This window comes from Anastrepha obliqua, chromosome 5 (assembly GCF_027943255.1).
Source record: "Anastrepha obliqua isolate idAnaObli1 chromosome 5, idAnaObli1_1.0, whole genome shotgun sequence".
Lineage (NCBI taxonomy): Eukaryota > Metazoa > Arthropoda > Insecta > Diptera > Tephritidae > Anastrepha > Anastrepha obliqua.
In genome coordinates this window covers 122,588,248-122,603,418 of record NC_072896.1, presented here as the reverse complement: position 1 = coordinate 122,603,418, position 15,171 = coordinate 122,588,248, and the positions used below count along the sequence as shown (strand labels likewise).

The following is a 15,171-nucleotide window of genomic DNA, read 5'->3' as shown; positions in this document are numbered from 1 at the left end:
TTGTGACGTGCCTCTTTTAGGTTACATATACAAATGGAAGCTTTCTCATCGCAGATTTGCTTTTGTTAGTTTGCCATTTCGTGCGGAGTACACACCTCTTTTGGAAAATATTTCTTCTATCATATATTGATTAATTTTTATAGTGCGCCTCGAACTTGTGGTCGACAGATTGTTAGCTACGCACAAAAGCTTCTACATTTTGCGCACCAGTGTCTAAAAGAGATTTACAAGCGCATTAAGCCGCGTATGTGTGCGTATATGCCTCACTACGTTGGGTGGTCTAAAAGGTTCGGTAATAAATTACCGAGAAAAATTAAACTTGAATATCTGTTCTTATATAAATCGGAACAGCCTACACCTGAAAACGAATTTTTCAGATTAACATAAAAAAAAAAATAACAAAATTGAGTAATCGTATAATTTTGCTAAACGATAGTTGTGTTTGCTCAAGCTTTTCTTTATGGCGATATAACACGAAAAGAATGAAGTAAAACGGCTAAAAGCATATAAATAAATTACATTTATGGACTTAATGTGGTATCTAAGAAAATAGAAAACATTAACAAAATGTCTATCTGAAAATTTTAATTATTAGAATCAACCTCGCATTTGTGTGACCAATCATTTAAAAAATCCATTAAAACATGAAAAAATAGTTTGAAAAAGACTGGCAAATAAGTAGTTAATCCTGAAATTGCTAAAGGAATTAACATCTATCATCAAATAATATCAAAATGTACTTTATATTAGAAATTTGCATACAAATATATATAAGATCGACGTGCGTGTGCCATATGTATTAATTATATATTAGGAATTTCAATCGAACAAATTTCTATTTGTGAGATGTTATTGAAACGAAAATATGTACTACGATTATTGATGAAAAAATTACTCACATACGAACAATATACGAAAGCGATCGTGCACGTAGTCTGCTGGCTGAGGCAGAATCTCAGAGAGCTCGATTGGCAGGATACGATGTATTCACCATATCTGCATACACCCCACACATTGTAGGAAGCGGCAATTTCATACATAGATATATACTTGTATATATTTATACACATGCAATTTTTTCACAATTTTAAAATTTTGGAGTGAACCTTTAAATAAAAAAAAATTACAAATGAATAAAAGAAAAGAAAATAAAATGTAAATTTAATAATAAATAGTTAAAATTTAAGATATTTCTAAATTAAAACTTAAAGAGAGCTAAAAATAAACAAGGAGGATGGTTCCGTGTGTAGAAGTCCACGCAAGTGAAGAAAGTACCTGATGGCCATTCACTTGGGATTGGCCAAGACGATTCTGCTGCATACGGTCCAAGCAGCTTACAACTTCCCAGGAAAAAGACAACAATGCCTCGGATGAGAACTGCTTATTCTGATGACGAATCTTGAAAACGGACTAAGGACAACAAAACAACATAACTTTCCGGTTTTATAATTCCATTATTTTCAGAAAAAATAATCGAAACTAATATAGAGAGAGGAATACTAACAATAACCCTAAAAATTGGGAACCCTAATTGAGGACGGATTTGAATAATTCCCAGGTTTCATAAAGGTTGTCAAAAAAGTCTTGCGGTATTTCCGCAAGCTTGTCTTTGCAAGCGCGTAGTTCTAGTTGTATTCGTCGCATCGGTTCACGCTAGAGCTTTTTGGAAAGCTCTTTTCACGTGCTAACATGTGTTTGATTAATTGTTGTTTGCTTTTAGTCGTTCGTGAGTTATAGCGTCGCAAACATGGAGCAAAATAAAGAGAAAATACGGCATATTTTACAGTACTACTACGATAAAGGCAAAAAGAAGCTCGATGTATGGGTGCCACACGACTTGACGCAAAAAACATTTTTGCCCGTATGGATGCAAGCGAATCGCTTCTGAGTCGCAACAAAATCGACCCATTTTTTAAGCGGATGGTGACTGGCGATGAAAAGTGGGTCACTTACGACAACTTGAATCGCAAACGGTCGTGGTCGAAAAGCGGTGAAACAGCCCAGACGGTGGCCAAGCCTGGATTTACGGCCAGGAAGGTTCTTCTGTGTGTTTGGTGGGATGGGCAGGGAATCATCCACTATGAGCTGCTTCCCTATGGCCAAACGCTCAATTCGGACCTGTACTGCCAACAACTGGACCACTTGAATGCAGAAGAAGCCATCTTTGATCAACAGAGGCCGAATTGTCTTCCATCAGGACAACGCCAGGCCACACACATCTTTGGTGACGCGCCAGAAGCTCCGGGAGCTCGGATGGGAGGTTCTTTTGCATCCACCTTATAGTCCGGCTCTCGCATCAAGTGATTACCACCTATTTCTGTCCATGGCGAACGAGCTTGGTAGTCGGAAGTTGTCCACAAGAGAGTCCTGTGAAAATTGGATCTCCGAGTTTTTTGACAATAGGGAAGCGAGCTTCTATAAGAGGGGTATTATGAAGTTGGAATCTCGTTGGGAACTCGTCATCGAACCAAACGGCGCATATTTGACGTAAATCGTATTATTATAACCAATTTTATGAACAATTGAAAATTCAATAAAAATACCGCAAGACTTTTTTGACAACCTTATATTACGAAAATTTTATTTAATCGAATTCGTCCATCAAAACAACGGGACATGGAATTGAGTGGATCCAGTTTCTAAAGAAAACCCTTTAAGCCAAAGGAGGAGTTTTTAAACGAAATTTAAATATTAGAAAAAGTTTGTAGCTTAACTAATGAATTTGTACGGGTAGTATAAATCAGATACTGTGAAAAAAATGTTTTTTACCAATGTATAAAAACAAAAAAAACTTAAATAAGGAATTAAAACTTAAATAAGGCATTAAAAGATATTAAATTTAAACCTCCCGATTGGGATGAGAAAGAAACGGCTGGCGCGCTTTGTTAAACTCGGTTAAATCGCGAAAGCGGCTAACGCGCCAATCAAGAAGAAGAATGAAAAACTACGAGTAAAAAACCACCAAATATTTTGAGATAAAAAGTTTTTCCTTTATTTACATATGCATCCAAAAGAAACGAAATGGAATTTTTTATTTTAAATTTATCCGTAATACATTTATATTACGTTCTTCTTAAGAAATTTAACCACTTGACGCTCGGTTTTTTTTTCATAAAAATGTAACCAAAAACATCAGTTTTTTTTGTATTTGAAAAGTATATATTGTTTAAAAATAATAAATAAAAATAATTTTTTAAGAAATATAAATATAAAATCAAATAAAACTAAACCACCAAATATTTTGAGATAAAAAGTTTTTCCTTTATTTACATATGCATCCAAAAGAAACGAAATGGAATTTTTTATTTTAAATTTATCCGTAATACATTTATATTACGTTCTTCTTAAGAAATTTAACCACTTGACGCTCGGGTTTTTTTTTTCATAAAAATGTAACCAAAAACATCAGTTTTTTTTGTATTTGAAAAGTATATATTGTTTAAAAATAATAAATAAAAATAATTTTTAAATAAATATAAATATAAAATCAAATAAAACTAAACTTTTGAAAATAGAACATATAAAATATAAATTCAATTAATAATAATTAGTAAGTAGAATATAAAAAATGGTTCCAAACATATACCAATTTCAATTAGGGGCTTATAAAATATAAGAGCAGAAACCATATGAAGAAGCTGGTACAAATGACACGTAACGATTGGTCAGCACGATTCGTTCATGTGTTGCATGTAATACAAAGATGCGAGCAGCATTCGCGTTGGTGCGCTAGAGTATGTCCACTGCACGCCTTCAATAGCGTAGAAATCATTAAGCGATTAAGAAATACCTCTGTGATTGCACTCTTATTTTGACGTATTTACGTGTTATTTAAAAAAAGTAAAAAAAAACTGTTTGTGCTTAAATTTTGATACCGCACTTTTTAGAGCACCCAACTCTACATGCACATATATTCTCATTTTTTTATTACTCAGTTCTTATTTGCATTCTCATATTTATATGAGGAGAACATGAGCGCTTGAAACAAAAGGCTAGTTGATGATTTCTTGCAATTCAACAGCCACTTGTGAACGCAATAACAACAGCTGATATTCGTTTTGATTGACATTCTTCTTCTCCTGAATTCTAATTGTATCATATTTATGCACTTACATATGTACTTGTATTTTTATGTACAGAGGATGCAAAAACAAAAAATATAGCGTACTCTAAGACGTTAGAGTAAAATATTTTGCTCTTATGGCAGAGCAGCGCAGGCGGGTATTTGCAGGTACTTACTAAATGAAAATTACCACTAGATTTACGAGTGTTGATTACATATCTATTTTTACTGAAGTGGGGCAACTCGACTCATTCAACGAAATTGATAAAAAAATGTATGTAAAAAATATAAAAAAAAAATTATAAAATAATAAAATAAAAGATATATTATTAAGAATTTCATGGAAAAATGGTGTAGCTATATACTAATACTACTACTAATATGCAATAAATATTATATAATTTGGCACGAATGCTCTTACATCCATTTTTCTTGAATTTTTGACAAGGGCACGAAAATGTTCTGGTCATCGTCGCTATAGTTTTCTTTTAGCTCTTCAGCTAAATGGAAAATAAAATCCTTTCTTGAAATCATAACTTGGTTGATCTCTTTATATAGCACCCAGACTTCAAGTTCGGTGTATGATTTCATACATATATGCCATCATGCCTTAGTCAATAATCAATTCGAAAGCACTGAAATTGAAAGCACTTACCGAACCAAGCCTAATATGTCCTTTAGCATAGGCAGTTTAACCCGAGACCTGTTGTTGTTGTTGTAGAATATTACTACACCCGAGACCTCTTTGAATGCGTTATAACCTGAAAATCTATCTACATCTCCTACTTCTTTCAATGTTTTCCCCATAAAATCCCATCAGTTGCTTCTTCGGTGGAAATTTCTTCTTCTTTTTCATTCCAATTCATTTTCGGTTTCAGAATCAATATATATGGAAGATCCTCTTCTTTAATACTAGAAAATTAAGTGCCATTGGCTTCCTCTTCTATTTAACTTTCGTTAGTTTCTTTTTCTTGATTGGCGCGATAATTGCTTACGCGATTTTGGTTGAGTTTAAATAAGCGCAACAGTCGTTTCTTTCTCGTGCTAACCGGCGCCAGTTGGACACACCAAGTGAAGCCAAGTGGAAGAGGACCTGATCTTTCCAACGCAGAGGAGAGCTGGAGCGTTTGTATCCATTCGGACAACATGACCCGTCGTAAAGCTCATCGTTCCATCGCCTGCAATATTCGCCGCTGTCAACGTGCAAAGGTCCAAAAATCTTGCGCATAATCTTTTTTCTCAAACACTCCAAGGTACGCCTCATCGGATGTTGTCATCGTCCACGCTTCTGCGCCATACGATAGGAAGGGTATGATGAGAGTCTTAAAGTGTTAGTTTTCTTCGTTGAGAGAGGACTTTACTACTCAATTGCCTACTTGGTCCAAGGTAGTACCTGTCGGCAAAAGAGATTCTCTGTTAGATTTCGAGACTTCAAGCTTCGTTGTCACATAGCTGCATATCTGAATCCATATAAAATTTTAATAGGCCTATGGTTAAGTTCGTGCGGTTTTTTTTCGAAATTTGAAACTTTATTGACGTAAAATGGTTACAAATTTAATATTCAAAGTATTGTCTATCGCTTGCTACTACTTTTTCCCATCTTTCTGGCAATTCACGGATTCCCTTTGTGAAAAATTCGGTCGGTTTTGCCGCAATCCACGAATCGATCCATTTTTTGACTTCATCGTAATTACGGAAGTGCTGGTCAGCCAGGCCATGTTGCATCGATCGGAAGAGATAGTAATCGGATGGCGCAAGGTCTGGACTATACGGCGGGTGGGGTAGGACATCCCATTTCAGCGTTTCTAAGTATGTTTTGACCACTTGTGCAACATGTGGCCGAGCATTGTCATGTTGCAAAATAACTTTGTCGTGTCTATCGGCGTATTGCGGCCGTTTTTCTCGCAGTGCTCGGCTCAAACGCATCAATTGTCGTCGGTAGACATCCCCCGTAATCGTTTCATTCGGTTTCAGTAGCTCATAATACCCAACACCCAGCTGGTCCCACCAGATACACAGCATAACCTTCAGGCCATGAATATTCTGCGCCGACGTCGATGTTGAAGCATGGCCAGGGTATCCATACGTTGCCCGACGTTTTGGATTGTCGTAATGGACCCACTTTTCATCGCCAGTCACAATTCGATGCAAAAAACCCTTTCTTTTGTGCCGTTGAAGCAGTTGTTCGCATGCCATAAAACGGCGTTCAACGTCTCTTGGCTGCAATTCATACGGCACCCAATGGCCTACCTTTCGGATCATTCCCATGGCTTTTAAACGTTTGGAAATGGTTGATTGATCAACTCCCAAAGTTTTTGCAACCTCTTCTTGCGTTTGAGCCGGATCTTGATCGAGCAATTCCTCCAATTCGGTATCCATGAACTTTGGCGGCGCACCCTCGCGTTCTTCGTCTTCCAAGCCAAAATCACCAATTTTAAAGCGTGCAAACCACTTCTGGCACGTTCGCTCAGCTGGAGCATGCTCACCATAAACTTCCACCAAGATACGATGACTTTCGGCTGCTTTTTTCTTCATATTAAAAAATTCCCCGCAAAAACACATTATTTGGCACGAAATTCGACATTTTCAAGTGTGGTAAAAATATTGTTGTTTACGCTTCAAATAAAAAACTTATACTGACGTTTGTGCCTTACGACAGTAGCTCTCCAATGAATGTTTGGAAATGTGGATCGATGGAATAATAATCAAGTTACGCCATCTGTTGTAAAACCGCAAGGAACTTATTCATAGTCCTATTAGTTGCAAAAATTGATTTATAAAATTATATTATTAAAAAAGTCCTGTTCACACGACGTATAAAACGGAATGATGAGAGAGTTGGGTATATAAGATACCTTTTGACAACGGCTAACTAATAAGTTGAAAAGATTGATTAAGAATGTTCAAGCATCAGCTTTCTTTTTTAATTTTGATAAGAACTTTATTTTTCTAATACTCACTTTTAAATCAAAAAAAGAAATAATTATAATAATACAATTTTTAGAAAAGCGAACTAGTTGTAATGCATGCATTGGGAACAAGAACGTCGAACGCTGGAGAATGCCGTCGGTCAAATAACCATTGAAAATGTAGTCGACAAGTTGCTAAGTAGCAAAGAAACGTGGAAGATCATCAATGGTTTCCCAGAAAAATATTCGCCGCTCTGAAGTAATGCGAAAGCGGTTCCAGGGTGGGCGACGGATCCAAACGAGGGGGATGTTTTAAGTCCCCGGACATAGCGTTGCAGCGAGGGCAGCTTTGATGAAGCATTAGGCATTTTAAGTCCCTTAACTCACAAAAAAAAAGTTGTTATAAAAACCAGATTGGGCTTAATAATGCCTAAGCAGAATAAATTAAGTTTATACAGGGCCCACCATCTATCGTTACGGATTTAAACTAGGTATTATTTGAAGAATGGTAACATTTAGCTGTCATCTAATTTGACAGAAAATTAGTTTTACTCTTCCGCTGAACGGAAATGGTTGTGTATACGCTCAAAGAACGCTGGGAAATATTGCATTTGGTTCCAACAAGATGGCGCTATTTGCCACACAGCGAATGCTACTATCAATCTTTTGCGCACTGTCTTCGAAGATCGCATTATCAGCCGAAATTCTGATATCGTTGGCCGCCTCGGAGCTGCGATTTGACGCTGTTGGATTATTATCTTTCGGGTGCCGTCAAAGACCAGTGTTATGCCAACAAACCAGCAACAATTGGTGCACTGAAGACCAACATACGCGATGTCATAGCTGAAATACAGCCGCATACAATCGAAAATGTGTTGAAAAATTGGACCAATCGTATGGGATGGTGCATGGCTAGCCGAGGCAGCCATATGAATGAAGTTGTATTCCATCATTAACCGGAAGGATTGTGCTTTAAAATAAAAAAAAACAGTTTGGAAAAATATTGAGTAGTTTCTTTTTTATAGCATTTTTAATTCCGTAAAGTTATATGGCGGACCCTATACAACCTTCATTTTATGAAGCGACGCTTGGAGTGTTTGAGAGAAAGATTCTGCGGAAAATTATTGGACTTTTGCACGTTAGCAAGGGCGAATATTACAGGAGATGGAACGATGAGCTGTATGAGCTTTACGACGATATAGACTTAGTGCAGCGAACAAAGACCCAGCGGCTACGTTGGCTGGGTCATGTCGTCCGAATGGATACTAGCGTTCCGGCTGAAAGTATCAGCTGGTGGTAGTAGAGGAAGAAGAAGGCCTTGGACACTTGGTGTGTCCAACTGGTGCCGATTAGCACCAGAAAAGAACGACTGGCGCGCTTTGTTAAATTCGGCCAAAGTCGCGTAAGCGGTTATCCCGCCAATTCAGAAGAAGGAGAACCTTCATTTCATAAAATTTTACAGAATCAATTTTGTTCAAATTATACATTTTATTACATAGATTTTATGCAACATTTATTTCCTATTGTTATTAATTGCTATTCGCTATTTTAAATTTATAACAGGTATTCTGTCTTTATTCCAGTGAGGGACTTAGCCGTATTGAGTGTCATACTCCTTTATTATTTTTAATTTTCAACTATCTTCAAATTACCCACTATGCCATTTCAAATTCAAAGCCCTATTTGTGATATAGCGAGTCACGTATGCACATCTTTTTTTATCTTAAGTAATTTTCAGTGTTTCGATGTAATAACTTATTTACACACTTACACATCTGCAAAGCCAGGGCTTTCATGTTCATCATTCCCAACAGGGGCACTAATTCAAATAGTTTCACATGCATACATATTGCCGAGCGAAAGAAGCATACGGAGCAAAAATTATCGCTCTCATAGCACACTTCCATCTCTTTCAGAGAGCGCACGTTCCTCAGTAAGCCAATTTAGCACCTTAGAACAGTGCTGTCCAGAATGAAAAATGTGAATGTATAAGTGAGAACGAGAGAATGGGAGCAGTCCAGTAGGAAATTTAAACCAAAATAAATAAATATTGAATTGGAGTAGAAAATTTGGAACGTTATGTAACTCCTTATATATATTTGGGTTTGTAAATCTATATTATATCTCTAATAAAATCTTTAATATTAATACTTTCGTGGCAGCTTCTTAATAAAAGTACATTCGATAAATGACTTGATGTTAAACTGTGGCGCTGCTTGGAGGAAATGAACTTTAAGTCCGAAAAATTTTTCTCACAAAAATATGTTGTGGGAAAAAGTGAAAGGCACTGATAAGATATTCTTTTCAATATTGGATATAATGATTCTTCTAAATTTTTCCAGTTTTTCCAATTTTTCACTCGGCTTAACACCCTCATGTTTCGTAATAATAAGCGAAGTTTTCGGAAAATAGGCATAATCGCCAGATTGAAGTTCTTTTATTCCTGTTTGTTTTCCTTCAAGCTTTAAATTGAGTTTGTTCAAAAAAAAGGAGACATCAGCCAAAAATGCTAAATCCAAAATAAAATTGTCATCTTTTAAAGATCGAACTAGAGTGTCTCCATTACAATTAATTTCAAGAAATTGCAAAACTTCTTCCCTCAACTCAAATAACCTGTTGAGACAATCACCACGACTTAGCCAACGAATGTCTGTACACATTTTTAGGTCATTATGCCGAGCAGAAGTTGTTTTTAAAAAATTTACAAATTTTCTGTGGGTGAGGGAACGGTGCCCTCCCCGTATTTCATTGATAATCTGTTCTGCACGTTTCATGACAGGATGACCGCTCAAAAATTTTGAAGCGAGTGCAACTTGATGAATAATGCAATGAAAATGTCTCCCAGAAATTCTATTTTTATTCAATTGGCCAATGAACCCTTCATTCTTGCTGGTCCTAACGTTTGCCCCATCCGTGCATACTCCTACAAATTTCTTTGCATCGAAAACTGAAAAAACTTTTTCGTTTACTACGTCGAACAAGATCTTTCCTGTAACATTCCCACAGAATGTTTCAAGAGAAAACATTGTTTCAGTTATTTCATAATTTACGTTAACTGTCCGAACACATATCGGCAGTTGACATAAATCATTAATATCGGTGGTTTCGTCCAAGCACAGAGAAAAAAATTGGCAATCATTAATTTTTTCCTTCACTGCAGATTGAATGTGTATTCCCAGTTCATCTATCCGTCGGGCTACTGTTTGGCGGGATATGGGTATATTTTTAACTAGCTCTGTATCAAGATTCATTTTTTGAAAAAATTTTAGACAAATGTTTTTAACAGAAAAACCATCTATAAAGGGCCGGCCTTGTTTAGCAATATATAAGCTGATCATGGAAGATAGCTCAGCTTTCATTTTTATATTTGATTGCTTAACAACTTCCTCATTTTCTACTTTAGCCAAGCACCCTTTGAATTTTTCCAAAAAGTGTAACTTTTTTTCTTCATATAACCCCTGACTAGTTTTTTGTCTAAAATTTGTATATTTTTGTGGGAGGAATCAAAATGCCTTTTGATATTACATCTATAGCCTCCTTTGAACGACTTGTAACATAAAAGGCATTGCAAGTCGCCAAAGGCATTTTCTAGCATAAAAAAGTTCTTACAGGGCATTGTATTGCATTCACTAAGCGTCGCGGACAAACTTGGTGTTTATTCGTTGCTAGTTTATTATCTATGGCTAGTTTGCTAACGACTGAACGATGGAGAGTAAGCATATGTGTGATCAATTGATATATAAGATGGACAGCACTGCCTTAGAACAATAAAAAATTGCTTGGTACTCTCAGTGTTGCTGAGGCTCGCTTGGGTTTAACACATCATTGGAGTGAAACATTCACGCTCTTATCAGGATGTCGCATTCTTTGGTAGAAATTCCGCAAGATCAGTGGCCAGAGCTGCGCGATCTGTACGAGGGGCAGAAGAAGCTATCTTGCGCATATAATACGCTTCAGTGTTTAATTGATTGGAAAGCGCAAAATGAGGCACTGGACATTAAGATATACTCACTGGATGGGGAATGGCGAAGTGATGGCACTTATGTGGCGGTGGTAAGTTGTAAATAAAGGAACATAAATGGGAGCTACAGGAAATATATACAGTTTGTTGCTTTAGTTGTTGTTTTTCCAAAGAATTTCAAGTTTTTTGTTTATAAATTCCCTTTAAATGCTGTGAATAAATATGAATCAGTACAAAAAAGAAGTCAAAGGTAAATAAAGAGTGCTATTTTTTGCTAATGAAGTCGAAAAGTTGAATTTATTTTCCGTGTCAAAAGTCATTCTTGACAAACTGCATTTGCTCTGAAGTGGATTTGTATAACACCGCGCGACAGTAGACGTTATCCAGGATAAATTTTATATGCACGTGAAAGTAGACGGTTTTTAATTTTCCCAACAATTTAATTTTGAATGAATTTTAAAGATTCGGAGAACTACTTAAATAACTTAAAAAACAAATGTTTTAAATACTTAAGCTCACTTAATGACATTAAAATGGATATCTAACAAAAGCGATATAGCCAGCTATTAAGAAAAAATGTGTTTATTTTTCGACAGGGCAAATATAGATAATTAATGTCCTTTAAAAATGTATACTCAAACATCCTTGAAATTCTCTAATGAAATATTTGCAACAGTCCTCCCATAAGTTTTGTTACAACTTAAGTCCCTTATAGATATGAAATTATAATACTCTTTTTAATGAAGTTAGTGTTATTTAATCATGTAAATATTAAAAATTTGTTTTTTAATTTTCATTCGAAATGATCACCATTCTTCACTTGAATAGGCCACTCAATTAAATAGACCATTCAGCTCTTGCAACACCCACGGCTTTCATAGATATTAACGTCGCTGCTCGAACCAAAGATTTTTTGAAACTCTGTGAGGTCTTCGACAGGCCCTTTCTTCAATTCTGACCACAATCTGTAGTCCAATGGCTATGTATCTAGGAATATTTTCTTTAGCCACTGCTAGGGGGCTTTTGCCTTATGGGCATGAGCGGAATCTTGTTGTAAGATCTAACACTCTCTATTGATGAAATTACTGCTCAATTGCTTCACCACGCCTTCTAAGATATCCTTTTGGTACACTTCTGTCACGGTCTAAACCCCTTCTTCGCAGAAATGAAGAGGGGTAACGCCTTTACAAGACATTCCCCACCAAACCATTACGGAGGCTGGATGGTGGCCAGCAATTTTTGCGTCTTTGGAAGTTTTAGTATAGATTTTTGTCGTTTTGCAAATTAAAAACTTCTTCAACAGTGAACATTTTCTCATATATGAAAATAGTTTTTCATGACCGTTGACTGCGTGCACAGAATTTTGTCACAGAATTTATGACCAGACTAAGTATATGTAGTATTACATACCTCAACTTTGTTCTTCTTACTGTTTTATAAAAACTTAAAAAAATATTTGATTTCTCCCACTATAAACTTGACAATTGGTACCTCGGCTTACATTTTCTCCTTTGAAGCTTCAAAGTGCTCCAAAAAACTCAATTGATTAGCAAACGAAAAACTGAGTATACATTATTACTACATAAAATCTATAGTTTAACGTGCAAAAGAAACGGATACTAACAAAAATAAATTTTTACCACATGGTGTCAAAATATACGCACATATCAACATATCGCACAGTGAATACAAAAGAGTCGCAACTCAAAATTTCTACAAATCGATTATGTCCCATAAACTAACACACAGTACACATTTCTATAACTACCCAACAATTTTTTTATCGTGACTCTCTTCTCTAACTGGAAAAGTACCGTTATGTCTGCTTTTCTGTTAAATGCGTCGCATGCACAGTCTCAACTATACTACAATTTTTAGTTGTCTTAGTGTGCTTAAGAACGATGGATTAGTTTTGTTACGCATAAAGAGTATTATTTTGAGTTGTGTCGCTAATTTTGCAATAAATATAAAATCTTGGGCTCTCTCCTCGGCAGGCAATGGCAAAGTATTTCTGCCATGAAAAAGCTCCTCATAAAAATATCTGCCGTTCGGAGTCGGCTTGAATCTGTAGGTCCCTCCATTCGTGGAATAACATCATGACGCACGCCGCGAATAGGAGGAGGAGCTCGACCAAACACCCAAAAAGGGTGTACGCGAGGTTCAATCGTCCGAATTATATTGTTAAGTGAAATAAATTTCATTGAAACAGTTTTAATTAATTGATTATCTTTTAGGACTCGAATTAAACATGCAGAGGTTCTAGCTATAAAATAAGTGGCTACATATCTTATGCCGTTACAAAAACGACTATAAATATATTCTCGGATAGCAAGACGGCCATTAAATCAATGAATGCTGCTATACTAAAATCGAAGGTTGCACACGAATACCGGGCAGACCTAAATGATATGAGTGCCGTATTCAAGGTCAGTCTTATTTGGGTTCCGGGGCACAAAGATATTGAGGGAAATTACAAAGCCGATGAGCTAGCCAGGAAAGGTACTGCTCTTCAACTGCTTAGTGATAAAAATACTATTGGAATACCTTGGCCACGAGTAAACTAATAATCAAAAACAACATTATCCACGAGGCCAATAGGTCATGGAGAGAAGAAGGTACATGTAACAGCTAGACTACTATGGCCGCAAATAAACAAAAAAAGGACAAAGGAATAGCTTAGCCTCTCAAGAGATGATATCTCGAATGTCGTGGCTTGTATAACCGGTCATTGGCTATTTTGCAGGCATTCCTTAAGACTAGGACTTTTCTCCCATGGATATTGTTGAGATGAAGAAAAGAAAGAAACAGTTGAGCACTTTCTTTGGAATTGCACAGCCTTAGCTAAAATCAGAGCAAGTTTTCTAGATAGATACTTTTTCCATTCTGTTACGGAACTGTCTGGCGTGGGGATGGGACCAATCCTGCGCTTCATAAGAGCCACTAAATGGATCCACGAAGGAAAGTAAATGGGGTTCCTGTGCAGCACAGTGGTATCACAAAGGACTTGTAAGGTCTAAGCGACCACCACCATAAGCTAACCTGTCTTTTATTTCCTCAGTCAAAATATAAAATCAATAAAATTTCAGCGAAACTAGCGAGAGCAGACTTTCTTTATGGTACTCAATTTGCACTGAAACCATTGTTTTTTCCCCTCTCTTGAGCATTGCCAATTTTTCGTGTTTTTTTGTATTTAGTGTGCGTTATGTTTATCTTAATAAAAATTATTTATTGGTTCGTATCTCAATTTGGTAAATGTTTTCCCTATAGAAAAAGAAACCAACAAACTACGTATTCCTGAATACACTTAACGAAAACCAAGAACTCTTACTAACTGCGCTGAAATTAGTGAATATCAAAGAGCCGCTTCTCATATTTGGCTACCCCGGACGTCTAATGAACACTGTGGAAGAGTTCTTTGTAGGAGAGGATTTTAGCAAAGAAACTTTTCTCGCGGACGGCACTTTTTGGTATTACATCGATAAAGAGAAGGCGAAGCAACTGCCAGTGAAGTGAGTAAATTACAACTAATATTTTTAATTTTATAATAATTAATTAAATTTTTAAATACATATCTAAATTTCAGCGTACCCGAAGGCTACACTCTACGTTCCTTGGAAACGAAGCATGCCGAGCAGGTCAACAGCATTTGGCCTCACCGTAGGAATGATTCAGTACATTTTGTAGAGCTATTAATTGCTTATAATGATAGTGTTGGAGTTTTTGATGGCGCCGGCAATTTAGTTGCCTGGTCTTTGAGGTCTCTGCACCTTCCTGCAATTACATAACTAGTTGAATATGCCTACATATAATATTCGCTGTGTATTTACAGACTACCAATCGGGTCCTTGGGCTTAGTGCATGTAGTGGATACGCATAAACGTTTGGGTCTTGGCAGCTTGGTTGTTAGTCACATGTCCAAGTTGATTGCAAGCAAAGGCCTCGAAGTCACTGCACCAGTGGTGTTCGAGAATAAGCCGTCACGTTCCATGTTTGAGAAATTGGGTTTTCAAACAATTGATAAGGTTTATTGGTCAGTGATTCCAGAACGAAAATAGTTTTTTGTTCAAGTACTAAGGTTGAAAAAGAATGATTGTATGCAGGCATGTCAAAGGGCTCTTGTATGAAGTTTAGTTTTAAAAGAGACTGCCTTGTTTTAATATATGAATAGTATTGTCATGTGGATGTGAATGAAATATATGTATGCACATTTGATTATAAATAAAATATACAGAACTTTA

The 15,171-nt window shown here is 36.3% G+C and overlaps 1 protein-coding gene across 1 annotated transcript; it reads left to right on the top strand.

Moving 5' to 3' along the window:
- The first annotated feature begins 10,678 nt into the window (after positions 1-10,678).
- On the top strand, positions 10,679-15,171 carry LOC129249154 (uncharacterized). Its single transcript, XM_054888816.1, has 4 exons — positions 10,679-11,025; positions 14,201-14,442; positions 14,517-14,690; positions 14,763-15,171. Exons 1-4 carry the CDS (start codon positions 10,828-10,830, stop codon positions 14,986-14,988), a joined length of 840 nt encoding a protein of 279 aa, XP_054744791.1. The 5' UTR covers positions 10,679-10,827; the 3' UTR covers positions 14,989-15,171.

Bases quoted from the DNA above. Each gene is read 5' to 3' on its own strand.
- LOC129249154 (XM_054888816.1), top strand. From the start codon at position 10,828: ATGTCGCATTCTTTGGTAGAAATTCCGCAAGATCAGTGGCCAGAGCTG. The intron at 14,443-14,516 runs GTGAGTAAATTA...TCTAAATTTCAG, and splicing joins GCGAAGCAACTGCCAGTGAA to CGTACCCGAAGGCTACACTC. The intron at 14,691-14,762 runs GTCTCTGCACCT...GTGTATTTACAG, and splicing joins TTAGTTGCCTGGTCTTTGAG to ACTACCAATCGGGTCCTTGG.